The following is a 17,452-nucleotide window of genomic DNA, read 5'->3' on the forward strand; positions in this document are numbered from 1 at the left end:
GGAAAAGCTTTTATTTATAAGCTAACAAATCAACTTAATTCATAGTTTGTCAACAGCTGGTGAGTGAAAGGAATCGATAGCTCCACGATAAGAGATCTTCATGATACTCGAGCCATGTGACTTTACTTCTGTGATATCAAACCTTTAGGGTTGTGATAACAGTCATCACTATCTGTCACTGTTCGTTTAATAACAGAGTCCTTCCCTCGAGGATACTTTATAACATTATTTTTATGTAACACGTTTTCAGACTTTTCTCTTCATGTTATTATTTTTATTACAAGTTATTGCTTTATAGAAGAAGTACAAAGACACTCTAGACACTGAAGGGGGTATTCTTGTCCCCATAGTCCTGTTTGAGTGGATGTTCCTCTCTATTCACGGATTGTGCAGTTAAATGCGATATCTGTATGAGGTTAAGTCTGATGGTTGGAAGTGTTCTGGTTAACGCTGTACACAGGAAACAGTTCAAGTGGAGAAGAAAAGGCAGGAAAGCATCGGCTACTATTCAACCCCAGGATCAGTTTGCCATCATCTTTCAAGACTTTACATTGTTTTCAATAAAAAAGACCTCCGCATGACAGACTGCACGTCTGCTCTGTGACGTTATCTCTAAACTGAAGCTGCGAGGTGGACTGTAAACAATGTCAACACATGGAAAAGGAAGTATTTGCCAAAAGTCTTATAAGAACCTTTGGAAGCGCAATTAAGTTTGGTATTGCTTATCATCGGATTATCAGATGATAGGTGAAGGGTTCCAACACTGACTAGATGCTAATGTGTGGACTACGGCACCAAATAATGTTTTTCTCACCAGTTTAACATTACAGATGCTCTGTTATGCAGCTGTCTCAGATACTGGGGGATTTAAACGTAAACTATCTTAATTTGAAATGAATTGATCTCTCCATATTTGTTATGACCATCTTTCTACGGACCCCTCTGACCTCTAATCAACTCACACGAAAAAAAAAAAACCTCAGCACAGTAAAGTGTCCTAAAAAGGTAAATATTTGAAGACTTTCTTTCAAGGAAGTTCTTCTATTTCGATAGAAGGCATTTCTTACTGTGAGTGTTACAAAATATGATTGATAATTAGTGAACTTTGGAAATATTGCTTGTTTGCACCTATACATTTGACCTGACTGAGTAACTGTGTGCAAAAAAGCAGCCTCTTCTTACCGCACTCTTTCTTCGGCTCGTCTGATCGGTCCTTGCAGTCTTTCATAGAGTCACACACTTTGGAGCTGTCGATACACTCGCCATTCTTACACAGAAACTTTAAAGGTCCCTCACATTTGGTGGCTGCAACAAACAAGCAGAAGATGAATGAGCAACCACACTTTGAACATGGAACTGGAACATTTATTTGCATAAGAAGCTCCTGCATCAAAAAACAGTGTGAAAGTCTCCTGTGCATCAACACATTACTGAAGGCTTCCATGAAACAAGTGGCAGTAAACTGTGATGTGCATATTTCCACCACATAAAACCCTGGTGTAATAGAAACTTTAAATTGGTCCAGTTTCACAGTGATTAGGCTTAATTTCCCTGAAAAGTAATTTGCAGTATGCTGGAAAATTATGTATCACAGGCAGATGAGAGGAACATGAAATGAGTTGAGACAAAAGCACAGCAGCACTGAACATGATCCAGTAATTCAAAATTAAGGCAATGAATTTTAACTGTATCACTGACATCACACACACACACACACACACACACACACACACACACACACACACACACACACACACACACACACCACTTATTTACACAAAATCCCAACCCATGTAGATTTACTAGAAAGAAACCATAGATTTGGTCCTATTTAAAATTCTGCATCCAATGTATCTAAGTTCCATAATGAGTTAATACTTTTCATAAGTGTTTCTATTGTTAGTTGCACTCTTTAATTCTCACATACAGATGTAAAATTATATAATTATGCATTTGGTATCCACAAGAGACAGCTCAGTGTTTGTTAGCCTTACTTTATCTGATTGATATCAGACTTAATGTTGATTCTCTTTACCAGAGCTGTTTATGTTGCTGCTAATGAAACACTTTTTCCACTTTCTTTTGTAAAAGATTACACTTCACCATACTGCTCGGAAATGAAGAGCAATGGTCATGAGGGCTCGCACAACTCAACACAACAACAAATCATAAATCTTTATACTTGATGAAAAATGTTTTTCCTAAAATTTCTTGATAAAAGAAGAGTTTTGATAAAGATTTAATGTCAGCCTGCTGCCAGAAACATATCTGGAAATATGCATTAAATCAGTGTTAGAATTATATTTTCTGATTGACACTCTCCCAATAAGAGCCTGAAGCTGTTAGCTGCGCTGCAAAGAAACGCACCTGTTGTTTCTCTTTTCTTTATCTGACAAAGTAGCTTCTCACAGAACACATGTCACCACTGGTGTCTTCAGATCAACCACAAATCCTTAGAATCCCAACATTTAAGTGTTGTACATGCGATTATTCATCAAGTTTTTATTGTTTTGTCTCTTTTCTAAAATTGGACTCTAAATCAAGTTAAAGTAATAGGAATGAAATAGCATAAATGTTACACTCTTAAAGTCCTGATGGACTACTTCAAATTCACCTTGGAGGTTTAGTGACACCATATGTTACAGATCACTGAGGATAAAACGAGGACCTTGATCTAAAGAGTTTTACAAAAGCCAGAAAGGAAAAGACACATTGAATCATATAATAGTAGCAAACAACAAACCCAATTAAAAAAGACAAATTCAGACACTTGCATGAAAGAAGACTACAGGCGAACAGGCAGAGAGGGGAAGCTTCACATGCACACAGAGACCACAGGTGGACCCACCGTTCACACAGCCAGATTCATCGCTGTGGTCAGGACAATCGTGGACCTTGTTACACTGTTTGGTGCCGTGGATGCAGGAACCATCGCCGCACTGGAACTCATCAGGACGACATGTCAACAAGGCTGCAAGAGACACACACACACACACACACACACACACACACACACACACACACACACACACACACACACACACAGACTTGTAAACACATGTGATATTGGACATGTAAATCCCTTTTAATCCCTTCAAAAGGAGCACAGCATCCCGGAGTCAAAACCAACACAAGACCTTAAGTTGCATTACACCTCATCAGTTTCTCACAAGCTTCTTTCCTTTGATTAACTAATAAGACGTGCTGCTCTAAAGCTCTTCCAATGAAAATCCTTTGCAGAAGCAGACATGAAATCACAGCTGTGATTCAATGACATACAGTGGTGCTTTTCAACATGTTCATAGATTTTGTAAGATGCTGCGTGGGACAGAGACCTGAGGGCGTGTGATGAATGATTTCCAATATACAAACGCAAAGATGGAGGCGGCAGAAAGCAACGCCAAATTTCATTAATATCCAGCGCACAGACAAGCTTTTCATCAACGAGGCCCTCTGTGCTCGTATAACTCTTCTCTACACCACACTAAAAAGCAATATCTATGACTGAGGGCGATATGATTTAGTGTTATCACAAGATGAGCTGAGTGGGATGGGGGGGTGATAGACGTAAAACACAGAGAGAATACTCTATACAGTGTTTTCATATATTTTATATTGTACTTATTGCATATTCATACGAACAGACAAGCAGCAATGATGGTTCCATCCCCAGCTCCTGCAGCCACATGTCCGAAGTGTCCTTGGGCAAGACACTTAACCCCATGTTGCCCCAACTGCTTAGTTAGTGGTGTATAAATGGGAGTAATTGTTTCTGATGGTCACTTCACAGAGCAGCCTCTGCCATCAGTGTGTGAATGTGTAGGTGTGACATGCGGTGTCAAAGTGCTTTGAGTAGTCAGAAGACTGGAAAAGCACTATACAAGCTCAAGTCCATTTACCTTTAATCATTAAGTAAAGGTTTAACTACTGACTGTTGTGTGCCTTGAGTAGAATTTAGGAGAGAAACTGACCAAAAAATGAAGAGTAATGAATATGTCTCTGTTTAGCTGGTTGTGAAACAGACTAAAATCAATATTACATACAGAGACAGGACTGATTATTTTTCATGTCATTTTTGAATTATTTGAAACTTGTTTTAAGAGAATAGACAATGTAAATGCATGGCCCTTATGCACTTGATAAAGGATGTTAATATAGTGAAGGAAGAAACTACAACAACTGACAACAACAAGTCGTGCCATCTCGACTCTGCTAACCCAGGGATCCAGTTGTGTAACAAAACATCCCTCTCTCTCAAGAGCTGCTTATATGACACCGCAGAGAACAAGAATTGGTTTGATGTGTGCACCGCACATCTTGATAATGAATAGAGGGACTATCTGGGCTTCACACTCGGGCTTAGTGAGACATGAGCTCCAGGGCTCGCCCATCCATGACCAGCTAATAGGAAAACCTGTTTTATCTCAAGGCCCCATCTTCACACAGAGTTTATCAACACAAACACATTCTTCAGCAGACACATTAAAAGGAAAAAAACAAACCCTACACCAGCTCCCAACAGAGACGAAAATGTGCTAAATGACAAAGTAACACCTCAATGATGTAAGGAAATGTTTTCTGTTGTGATTTATTTCCTCTATTCACTACTCGAGACATCAAAGCATGCTGTCCACTCAAACACAATGTAATAGTACAGCTGAGCCTCCGCTCAACTACTTCTGAATGTGTTGGAATTTAATGAATTCTGAGGATATCTTTAAACAAGATGTGTGAAATAAGTCATTCTAAAAACTTGACAGGGCAGACAAATAACAAAAAAACAGGAAACAACAGTGTCCTAAAATGATCCACTGTCTGCCACATCACACTCTTAGTATATTGTCTTAGTTTACTCTCTCAGAAGCGATGGTTTCAGGACTTTAGTGTTATTTAGCATTCTGCATGAAAAGGAACTGTCATAACATCTGTGTTATAAAATTACATTTCTTTTCTAACATCACAAAAGTCAAATTCTCTGTAGGCTATTAAGATTTGTTTTTTAACACAGAAAATAAAACAAGTGGAGGAAGTCACCAAGACATCATGCATTGCTTTGTGGACTTTTGGAAGCCTGGAGCCTGCTGCCATCTTGGTTTTTTGGATCAAGAAGTGGCCATGGACGTCAGGGTTTATACACATGGTCACATCTCTGTCCTTGACAGTACCCTTGACTGTGGCTTGTCAATTAAAAGTAGTCCTGCCCAAAAGCTAAATGTGTCCAACACCAGAATCCAAAACAAACGTACCAATGGAGACAAGAATTTTAGGAAAAAAAGCTTTTTTTTTCTTGCATCGACGACTTTACAACTGGAACGCAAGTTACATAATGAACTTCCTGCTGTATTAGAGAGGATTCTGAATCAACGACTGAGATTATACAATCTAACCTCTTTTAATCTATGAGTATGTCTACTTCTTATATAAGGTCTACTGTCTATGGATGAAGATTGCAACTCATTTTCTTATGTGTGCATTGTGGCAAACTCAAGTACAAACATTATTAATAAAGATGCCATCCTTTTAAGTTGGCCATCCCATTATATGACATGCTCAGAGAAACAGCTTAAAACTGTACGTGCAGCAGCTTGTCAATGAAACCGCACCTTCAGAGATCCATGGTTACCATCATGTGTATCATTCTCTGTTGTTCAGGCACTTTCTTTCAATTTTGAGATTCCACATAAAAGACCTTTAGAGAGAGATTTGTTATACTGCAACAATATAGTCTGAAAAGACTCTAAGCTCTATCAGTACATAGAGAGACGTCTTTGATAAGGTAGAGAACGTCAAAGCCGTCAAAGGAAGAAAGAGAGCGGGTACAGTTTCAAAGATGCGTAGAAAGAAAGAGAAACTTACGGCAATCTAACTCATCAGATTTGTCCTTGCAGTCAGGATCCCCGTCGCACTTCCACGTCAACCGCACACACTCCCCGTTTGCGCATCGAAACTCTCCATCAGTGCAGTTTGCCCTTCGGTACGGGACCCCGTCCCCACCGCAACGCTCAGGTCCCTCATCTGAGCTGTCGGAACAGTCAGGATCTCCATCGCAGCTCCACATGAGTGGCACACACTCAGACGTGTTACAGCGGAGGTGGTTGGGACCACATGTGAGAGGGGAAGTGCATTTTAGCTCGTCGCTGCCGTCTCCACAGTCGTCGTCTCCGTCGCACACAAAGACTTGAGCCAAGCACTTGCGGTTGCCACACATGAACTCACCCGTCGGGCAGGCTTTGGCATCTAGGAGTAAAGTAGAAAAGAATGACAATGAATGAGAAATTTGAGGATCAAGTCTCCTCCTTTTTGTAAAAACGCTGAAGCAGGTGATTCATTTAAATTTACAGATTGGTCTTCTGACAATTTGTGAAACTGCTTAAAAAAAAGAAGAAGATAATGAGTAAGTCTAACGACTGTAAAATGAACTTCATTGTTACAGCAAAAAAAGTCCTCCCAGTATTTAAGTTTTTGCTGTATGTGCATTAAATGAAAGATGAAGCTTCAGCACTGGCTGCAGCTGTAGGTAACTTTACTTTATATTAGAAAAAGTATGAGCAGGGGTGAGAAACTTTCTTGGCTTAAATTAGCTTCAAATATAGGGGCAAACACGGTGAGAGTGATAGAGTTTCTCATGAGGGCTGAAAGTCAATATTGGTCTTAAAAGTGGGGTAGGGATGGAAAGAGAGCTGGACACGAGGAGGGGGGATGATGGGGATTTTTATGAAAAGCTGGCGAGAGGTTTTCCCTCCTGTAGAGTGGGCCGATAAAAGAACTCCCATCAGCTGCTCCTTCTCCACTCTGTGAAAGATCTGTGTAATAGTATTTCCTTCACTCTCAGAACACATCTGAGCGTGTGCAGCGTGTTTGTTTTGCTTGTCTTTAAAGGTATTCTGTATTGTATGAACAAATGCCTACATGCTAGTGCTCAAACTCATTGAAAGTATGTGTAAAGCTAAATCAGAAATTGGTCTCTAAAAATATATGATGGGGAAAAGTTGCTCTAAACATAAAAAGACAGAGAGCTATGTTTGAATCATAGCTAAAGACCTTTAGGAAGTTTGTCTTCTCTGTTAGGTTCATGGTTTTTGTTTGGTTGTGGCCAAAAAGGGGGACTCAGTGACAAACTGTGGTTCCTTATGCATAATCCCTCTCCCCTTGAATAAGAACAAAAACAAGTCCTGAGCACTTTGGCAGCTTCCGTTTTTTTACTTGACTGCGACTCATACGATAAGTTTCAACATTACAGTATGCAGTTTAGCTAGTTGGTTATGCCTTCATTCTGGAAGTGCATCTTTTCAGGAGGCCAGAATGTTTGCATGGTTTAGTCACATCTAACAGATGTGACTGTTAGATGTTAAGGTGTTAAGGTGAGGACTGGTCGTATACCTCAAGCTGTCATTCTTGTCAGTCTTTACAGCTTGGGCACTCAGTGTGGAAGTAAGAGAGTTATTCTCAGTGGACATAACTCTTTATCAGTGCAGTACAGTGCATGTGTCAACTTCTCATGTCAAATATACCACAAAAATAAAATAATAAAAGGAAACTTCATGTTAAGGGATTTCTGAAATGCTGTTGGTCAGTCTATAGTCATGTCATAAAGTTAGAAAACATATTTTCTTGAGGATCAAGGTTGACACATTTTTCAAAGTTTAAAGGACACCATGAGTCAAAGCTTGAAGCACATTTGCACTTTTAAAGATATTTATCTGACGGAGCCTGCTAAAAACACAAACAGAAATAATGACCTCAAGTAGATTCACAAGTCAGGAGGAAAGAAAACCAAAACAACTTTAAATCTACAAACAATCAAATTCTCTCTCTCTCTCTCTCTCTCTCTCTCTCTGTTTCTCTCTCTCTCTCTCTCTCTCTCTCTCTCTCTTTTACAAAAGCACATTTCTAAGGCAAAATACTTCAATAATACTTCACAGGTTCACTTCGTCCCTCACTGCATGAAAATGTGTTTATTTCAGGAGAAAAACTTTTTTCCTGATGTCTCCTTTTTGCACATGCCAACCTGAAGGTTTATGTAAATCCTTTTCTCATTCTCTCTCCTCCTCCTCCTCCCAGCTTTCACTGTCTATAATGTCTGGCCAAAAGCACTTAGACTGTGAACGGACTCAGGGTTCCCACTGTGAGCTTGTGGCAGCACTGAGGCCAGCACAGGAAGAGGCACAGTCTAATGTCTACACACGAACCGCAGAAAAGTCCAGCTGCACAGTGATGCCTTGAGCTCTTTAGACCCATTACAGGAAGAGACGCAGTTTTTAAAACATTTTAAAGAAGAATCAACAGTGGGATGATATTGTACTCCAACATTGTATTACATTGTCCTTCATTGACCTGAAGGAAAAAGCTCACTCCTCTAAAACACAACGGAGCTGCTTTGGACTAAATTAAAAACACAGTAAAATTGTTTCTTGTGCGAAATCAAATGATTTTAATCTTACATTGCAAAGAAAACTAATCCAAGTGACGCTTCACTGAAAATGTTGGACTCAGTGTGGTATTGTTGTTTGTTTCTTGTTCGGGTTTTGGTTCATAACATTTCTTCTTTGTGTGTACAATATTGTTACCTTCCTTATAATGTAGCCTCATACATGTTTCTGTTAATCAGGAATCTCAGCAGTTGCATGCTTTGGTCACAAGGAATCCTGTTATTCGCTCTCTTTGGTAAAAGTGCTTTGAATGTTTTTTTTTCTCCTGAAGGGTCACCTCAAATGGGATTAATTATTACTTTAAAAGATTACTAAACTGGAAACAAGATCATTTGATCAGTGAATAATGTGAGTAATGTCAATTCTGTAATAGTCGATTATTTTATAGGTATTATCTTTTTTTGTAAAAATAAGATTTTTATTTTTAAAATAAAAGTAAAATTAGACATAAAGTTTATTGTCTAATAAACTAATTAAAAATGTTTAAAGTTCAAAGTTTAAAGTTAAACCTGCTGTTTAATGCTTGTACAATGAACGCATACAGAGAAAAAGAAAAGTCCAATTATAGAGTGGAATAACGATAGCCTTCCCCCCGTGCTGCTGAGATTAACTGGGTGAGCAAACAGCGGATGCAAGATAGTGTCCTAATTACTTTCTTATGTAGTAACACCATGTGTAGAAACTGTCACCGTTTTCTCCACTGCAAACATCTGATTTAGATGTGTGCTCTTGTCCGTGTTATGCCTCTACCCTCATTCCATACTTATCTGCTGCTAAATAATTAAGGATATTCAATAGACATGTTCATTTTGACACATGGGACATGCTATTAGTAAAGCACATGAGTGGCCTGGTTACATTGGAGAGGGACTTTGTTCTCCTATGGGGGGCACTGGGTAAGTGAATTTTAGACTTCTGAGTAATTTTGAGTACATAGATTACAGTGATGTAGTAGTCAGTGTGCTTTAAATGAGAAATAACCTGCAAAAAGCTCCAGCATTTCACTCAGTATATCCAGTACATACAGGCTGTTTCAGCAAAAGAAGCAGAATGAAACAGCATATGCATCCATGTGTTAACAGTGTGTATATTTTATGATGAACTCATACAAATGGCTGTATCTTTAATCATTCTATGCCGCCTTTTATGTCTTACATCTACCAGTACATAATGCTCAATCAAAGATCATGCTGACATTTCAGTCTGTTGCCCCTGTTTCCTCCTTAATTGGTAAGTTGTCAATGGTACATCTTTATTTAGATTATGAAGATAAGGGAGACTATAAAATAGGATGGAACTTTATTAATCCTGAAGGAATAACTTGTACTCTTAACGTAGAGGAAGCTAAATGTGTCCAACACCAGAATCCAAAACAAACAACAAGAACAGACAGGAATGTTGAATTGGATTCTGAAACTGATGGGAAGTCAGTGCAAAGACAGGATTGGAGGATGGTTAGGCATGATATGGTATCATATTGTATTGTAAGGGATACACATCATAAACTCAACGTCTAAATGGCTAGAGACAACAATTTTTTTCTGGTCCCTGATTTGTATTTATCCTTTGATCGTATTAAAGATATTTTATAACATCAACTGATAAAACTATCAGAGAGCTTCACATTAGTCACACACAATCATTTAATGCTCTTCCTTATTATGGTGGGAGAAGTTTTTTGTAATGACTTCCTCCCTGAATGTCAGTAGTCAAGCAGAGCTTTACGTGTTTTAAAGGAGATTGTTCCCAGGGTTGATTGCCACAGAGGTTGACGTTCTACTGTAGCTCAGTGGTTGTTCTGCTCATGGAGGACTATGAGGTTATAATAATAATACTGTACAAGGAAAGGTTGTAGAAAATGTTAGCAGAAGGAGAGTGTGTGGGAGGAGGAAGAATAATCTGAAAAAAAATGAAAACTTCCAGGCTGTGTGCAAGAATAAAAAAGAAGCACATGTTTTTTTTTTATCTGCACACACACACACACACACACACAACTTCCTGTGAGCATATCAGTCAATGTCAATGCAGCTTAACATCCCCCAGCTTTCAAAGATTTAAACTGAAAGGACAGTTCAGACCTGTCCACACGGCTCACAAAGCTACAGTCCAATGAAGCCGCTACAGCAAGGTCACTGGAACACAAACACACGCAAAGACAAATCTGGCAAGGTAGAAACACGCAAACACACACACACGCACACACACACTGCCTGCAAGTTGAGACGGGTCATGGTACCTCACAGGGGAAATCGCTCGACTGCTGACCTTTCCTGTAATGCCACACACACAATTACAGAGAAAACTGGGCTGTAATAGAGAAGAAAAATGTCATCCATCCACAGTAGCCACTGTAGAAGATAAAAGAGGACAAGATGGGAGTGTTTGAACCTCCGCTCTCACATCATTACTGGCTGATAGGCCAACTGAGGGCAAAAGAGACAGGAATGAACGGAGAGATAAAACAAAAACCCTCGACGTTTAGCTTAATGATAAACCGGTCTAGAATTCAATTAGCAGAACGTTCCTGTGTGCATCTTCATCCTCGGAGGAAACTGTATCTGCAGGAGAACATTGAATATATCTCCACATCTCCAAGTTAAATCTTCTTGGAGCCACTAGAACTGATTCTTAATGAAAGGATGACCAGGGAAAGCTTCCTCTGGTGATACATACTTCAAACTGTGGATGACTCAATTAGCAGCATGCCTCTGCATGACTTTTAGGGTCTGCACTCTGTACATTTATATGAATAGGAGAGCATACTTGGGCCAACTGGGTGTTTTAAGCTTTGGTCAGTTTTGGGGGATGCAACCCCTCTACATTTGGATAAATACAAGTGAGAGTGGGAAGTTGGTTTGAATGTCTTGCTTACTGTAAGGTAGATTAAGTAAAGGGAAAGGGGTTCAGGATGCTTCACAGCAACAATTACTTTAATAAACAAACTTGTTGGCTAACTCAAGAATTGTTTGGATAGATTTTTTCGGTTTTCACAAGTTTAAAGCTTCGTCTACAAATGTACTGTATACATTTTGTTGGTGAATCATTTAAGGATTCAACTTCCAACTGCTTTATAGAAGATCGTGTGAAAATGGGTTTGAAATGTTCAGGCTGTTCTCGCATCATTCTGTATGAATCTTGACGTAAGAAATGTTCTGGTATTTATAAGCACCTTTAGAGATGAATTCAGTTTGCTATTACCAACATATACTGAATCTTTTTTTGGGGCCATTTGGGGGTAGATAAAGAAGTGAAGTGGAGCATGACCTGACGTGACAGTCACTGGAATAAACTGATAGTTTCTCCGGCAGATTCACACAGAGCTGCAGGTCACCAAAACCATTGAATCAATTATGTATGCACACTGTGTAACTTTTGGTCTCTTTGTAATAAGACATCCTGAACTGAACTCAGGTCGGCTGCACGTCAACGTGTAATACGCACTCTGAATTCTTTAGGGTCATTCAAAAACCTGGACGTGAAAGTGGAGTCTGACTATAGGGACTCTAAAAAAATTGCAGTTAAAAAGGGGCCATGTATGAAGGATTTTTCACCTCAGACGTGTCCCAGAAGTCGTCGCACAAGCTTTGTATCGCTCACTTTCCACACTGCATGTCAATCTGTGCTTCAGTATTTGAATATCTGCACCCACAGGTTATTTGATGCAACATTAACTGAGGTGTGCAGCTCAGTCTTTGCCGGCTGAGGGAGGAAAACGCAATTACATACATCACTACGACAGCTGCGGTTTCATTATAAACTTTTTCACTAATTTATCTTCTTCCTCTATACCAAAACATACAGCTTAGTTACCGCTACACTTTGAAGTGAATTCTCCAGCTGCCCCAGAGCCAGCAGCTAGCCCGCTCGGAACAGACACACTGAGACAAACCAATCAGTAATTTCCCCTCTTCTCCCTCTCCTCGTTCTATGACTGCAAATGCGAAAGATCTGAAGACTTTAGTCTGAAGTGGTTCAGAGTTGCAGCACGCAGACTTTCTGACACAGAAAGCAATTATCATCTGTGCCAGACTTTAATTCTGTGAAATACACTCCTTTTAGGGTTGCATTTATAGAGTCTTTCTGTCATTAACTACGTCTTGGTTGTCATTTTCACGCCCAGCAGCCATGAAGTTTAAGGTGGTACGTTCCTATTTTGAGTATGCAAAACATTGACAGCGCCTCAAACAACCTCAAACCTGGTCTAATGTCTGAATTGGTGCAGTGTGTTCCTGCTGGTTAGGGTGCAATGGAAAGCTGGCATACATAAATTAGTTCATTATAGACTTCCACTACGCCCATTAGACCCAAAGCAGGGCTCCGACTTCTCAGTTAATTTTTCTTTTTTTTTTACATTTGCTGAAACATTTGTCATAAATATTCAATGGCACAGTAGCTTCTGTCGTCTTTAAAATCCTGTCATGAGACTATTCTGGTGATGTCGAATACAAGAATACTGCTACCTCTTAGATTCCTGCTACACGGGCAGAATCCCGCTAAAGTTGCACAAGTCCAAAAACTCCAGTGAAAAAAAGTTTGGTCTATTTAAGAATAGAGACTGAAAATCTGCCATGTAAATAACAACGCAGCAGCCTGCAGGCACATCTGTCTCTTAAACTGTGGTCTTACACTAGATTTATGTTAGACCTAAAACACGCCCATGTATAATCAAGTGACTTCATTCACCCTTTTTGCTCTCTATCACTAAGTTACAGTAGTGTCGAGATTTTTGCACTGCTTAGCTAGCCAAAGATGGTCAGAAACACCAAAAATCACTTTGCACCTCACATTTTAAACATTCAAAATAGAGCCCATAGACAGAATCATGTCCTCAAATTGACACATTTTCAAACTCTGTCTCTTATTGCTAGTACGCACTGACTAAATATGCAAGAGGAGTCTTCATTGTCACTGTTTATGAAAGAGACCATTAATCCTCTGCTGTACAGGCTCCTTAAAAAATGTATAAAATCTATACTCACTTTATCAGGCACCACTACACCACTGCTCTTGATTGATTTGCAGCGAGCTATTTAAAAGTGTCTAGCGCTTGTTAGAAACATCATCTCTCAGTCTGGCGTCTGGCCTAATCAGTCTAAAGATAAGCTGGCCTGAGCATCACTTAATTAATCTAATTTGTGATCATATCTAGCTCTTTGCAGCGCTGGGAGCAGATGCAGCTTGTCCCTCCTGGTCACTGTTTACCTCTGCCGGGACATTGGTCTTTGCCTGGGTGGGCGACAGACTGCTGCCTGCCCTAATGTCACAACTGAGAGGCTTAGAACTACTGCATCAATACAGACATTAGACTGAAAAAAAAGGATTAGCACAGGCTAGACTGGGTCTCAATGGACAGCCAAGTGAAAAGCCATCTAAGCTAGAAAGACATTATATGTAGTCAATGGAATCACTTCCACTTGCTCTGGCTTAAGTGTGTGGAGCAACTGAGACAGAAAACATTGACAAGCCACTTGCAGGCTGGCAAAACAATATCTCTTTTCCTTGTATAATTTCTGATCTATCAGGTAACGTTGGTGGAGAAGAAGTATCCCCTTGAGGTTTCAAGTTTATATTTTCATCAACCCTGCGCTGATGTAAAACACCTAGTAATTTAAAAACACCAAAAAATTGCTGGAAAAATAAAAAGAACCTGAATGAACTTCAGTTGTAGAAAGCAGCCTCTCGTTATCTCAACATCTACACACAGAGAGACAACGTATCAGGCAACAAATAGCTGAAAAAAAGAACATCATTTATATAGGATAATAACAAAATGGCTTTTTTTTTCTCCCTCATAATTTTTCCAACACATGCCATTTTAGACAATCTTCAAAGTCTTGACACCACACTCCCCACAGCTCGGCTGCATCAATCAATTTTTCTTGACATGAAGAGGAAAAGAGAGAGGGAAAGAGGGAGAGAAAAGAGGAAGCCAATTCTTCACGGCGCCTCAGAAGTAGGGCAAGGATACTCCCTCAGGGGGGTGGGGGGCAGCACACGGTTGAGTTGTTGATTGGCTGAGTATAAAGTGATGTCATTTCTGGAGAAAGGATAAAGACTTGAGGTTCAATATGTGATGACGGACACCTGAACGGAAAGCTGCAGTTATGTGATACTCCTCACCAAAAAAAATCACTCCACTTCAAAAGGGACTCTGTCATGGAGTACAGCTGGCTCCACACTCAAACCATGTTTCAAATCCTTTTAATCATAGAGATTGTTCCCTGCTGCGTCTTTAATGTCTCAGCTGCTGGATGATAAGTGAGATCAGAAAGCAGGGAAATCAAAAAGAGAGAAATACAAGATCTTATTATATTTGAGTGTGAGCTCTTCAGGTTGGGTTTTTTGACAAATGTCACAGCTACTCTTAGAATACCCTCTTGAGATGTTCTCATAATAACGTGTTTGTGGCAAAGAACCAACAGTCGACTTTGACTGACTCACCAGACGCGCAGTCTTCCTCGTCCGCTCCGTTCTCACAATCTTTCTCCCCGTCACACCTCCATGACAGCGACACACACTTGTTGGTGGCTCCCCCACAGTCAAATTTCTCCGGAGGACATGTCTGTTTGCCTGTGGGCAGAGATATAAGAGATAGGGAGATTACTGCAGAGGTTTTTATGGGTCCCATAAAGGCAGCAACAAAATCAACTACAAGCCACCGATGGACTCGATTTCTATCGCCCCCATGATGCACTTTAAAACTCATCCAAAACTCCACGGACTCAGGCCAATTGATTTTACTGTCTGGCCTGCTTCTACAGAGACGTGCAGAAAGATCATGAAATACTGCAAATGTACAGTTGGCAGTAAAGCAAAAGAACAACCCGGTCCCCCTCCTCCTTCTTTTGCCAATCTGCTCTAGTTGGCACACGGTTGGTTTGATCCAGATTACACTGCATTTAATATGAAGCATGTTGTTAATTATATATATTTGCTAACAGGGACGCCATGAGCCCCTTGGGCTCATATAAGGTTGGTATCCAGGAAAAATCACCGACCACATTGTGGTCAATTTTATTTAATTTTATATATACCGTAAATTCCGTACTATTGAGCGCACCTGGATATAAGCCGCACCGGCTAAAAATAAGTAAATAAATGTATTTGTACATATATAAACCGCACTTGATTATAAGCCGCAGGTGTCCACGCTATAACAAGAGCTATTTACACAGACGTAGGCTACCGGTAACATCCGCAAATACTGTAGCGTCCGTACGGACGTTAAAGGACGACGAGAGCGTTCAAATAATAACTTTTAATAACCCGATCACTGTCGGCCGTGACCACGCCGTTTACAGCAGAGAGCAACACATCACTTGCCGTAACAATCCAACTCTCTCCCCCAGCGTTCTCTCATACAGCCACTCAACACGTTCTCGCTGGTGCATTCATTGACTCTCCACATAATCGGAATTATGAACACATTATCAACTACTGACTTTACAACATGAACCGTTACAATACGAAGCCTAGCCGACGGTGTCTGTAACACGGCTGATGAAAAAGATGACCGTAATATATTTCACAAGAAAAAGTCCATCCATTCACTGCCTCAGAATGACTTCATTACTCACTTCCTCAGTCTCTGTTGTCGCTGTCAGTGTCATCTTAACGTGCAGCAGCTCTGTTAGCTTCTTTGACAGCCAGGTCGATCGCCTTTAACTTGAAAGCTGCATCATATGTATTTCTCCGTGTGTTTTCCATCATGAGGGTGCGTGCATGAAGCGCAAAATGACTGATATTAAGATCCGACGTGACGAAGTCAAATGTTTTTGCGGCAGAAGCTCATTGTCCCCCAAGAAAAATCCATGCATTAGCCGCACCGGAGTAGAAGCCGCAGTGCTCGAAGTGTGAGAAAAAAGTAGCGGTTTATAGTCCGGAATTTACGGTATATATATCCCCCTTGGCAACTGCAGAGGGCTTAAACTGTTTTTTTAAATCTGTCATTGGTCACTTTTTCTTTTTTCCATGAGCTCACTAAATCTGAACATTGTTCAAACAGACAAACAATGCAATATAAAGAACATACATAGCTTGGTGAGGGAGAACACACTCCATAATGAATTTCATATCAGGTTACAACAGACTTTCGGATGCTGTCACAATGTATTGGGTATTTACTGTATGGTGGATAATTAGAGCAGACAGGGAGAGGGTCAGCCAAACCATGTCTCTGAACAAAGCACATCTGTTCATATTGAAATGCGTGCTGCAAAAGTATGCGCTTACACTTAAATTGAATTACTCGTCTAATGTAAATACAATATGCAGTACATTTTAATTATTTAATGAGCTATGACAATTAAGCTTCAGTTAATTTAAAATGAGTGGTTGATTTCTTTAATGATGTTTTATTCCTTGGTTAAAATGCTTTTTAACGTTCATTTGCATGCTTCACTTAATTTACTGCACGCTAAATTATGTGGTACCAGTGATAAGATCACTTTTACCTCCAGTGGGATTATATTTTTTTTACTGGATTTGGATTGTAGGGACCCTTGTCAATTCAGTAGGACTATTTTTGTTGGAATATTATGATCTGAAGAGCACACTAATCCTTTGAATGGTAAAACAAATACATAATAAAATGTGTTGGTGGTGTGTCACATGAGTAGGTTGTGGCTGCTGTGTTGGTAGTGAACAGTGACTTTAGCCTCTCTGCCATGGTTTGTTGCAGACTCTGGCACTCTGTGTGGTTCATGGCACTGAAGACCTTTGTGCTCAAGCTTTTTTAGTCAGTGAAATTTTCTTTGCGCTAAGTTGCAGAGATTTCACACCTGTGTGTTTGCTTGTTCATTGTTTATTTGACATATTTGTTGTCCAGTGTTGCTTGACGATAGCTTCTACACTGAGAGATAACATGGGACGGCAGTAATTAGAAGTTGTGGTTGTTTGAGTGATGCCTCTGTCACATGCAGCTCTCACATTAAAGATTCAAGCCTATGAGCGTTGGGTCCATTAAAGGTTCCACACACTCTTTGCTTCTTCTTTTCTGATAAACAACTATGTCAACAGTTGTT

The 17,452-nt window shown here is 39.9% G+C and overlaps 1 protein-coding gene across 3 annotated transcripts in view; it reads right to left on the bottom strand.

Annotated features, from left to right (window-relative positions):
- LOC306826196 (low-density lipoprotein receptor-related protein 8-like) overlaps positions 1–17,452 on the bottom strand; it is a 90,036-nt gene that overhangs the window by 29,501 nt on the left and 43,083 nt on the right. For all 3 annotated transcript variants that reach the window (XM_079347371.1, XM_079347370.1, XM_079347369.1), the window contains 4 exons: positions 14,871–14,999; positions 5,857–6,237; positions 2,849–2,971; positions 1,183–1,305 (listed from right to left, as the gene is read on the bottom strand). In XM_079347371.1, the coding sequence (XP_079203497.1) occupies positions 1,183–1,305; positions 2,849–2,971; positions 5,857–6,237; positions 14,871–14,999 (756 nt within the window). The remainder of the gene's footprint in view (positions 1–1,182; positions 1,306–2,848; positions 2,972–5,856; positions 6,238–14,870; positions 15,000–17,452) is intronic.

The sequence above is a fragment of the Symphodus melops genome, assembly GCF_947650265.1.
Source record: "Symphodus melops genome assembly, chromosome: 7".
NCBI classification, from domain to species: domain Eukaryota; kingdom Metazoa; phylum Chordata; class Actinopteri; order Labriformes; family Labridae; genus Symphodus; species Symphodus melops.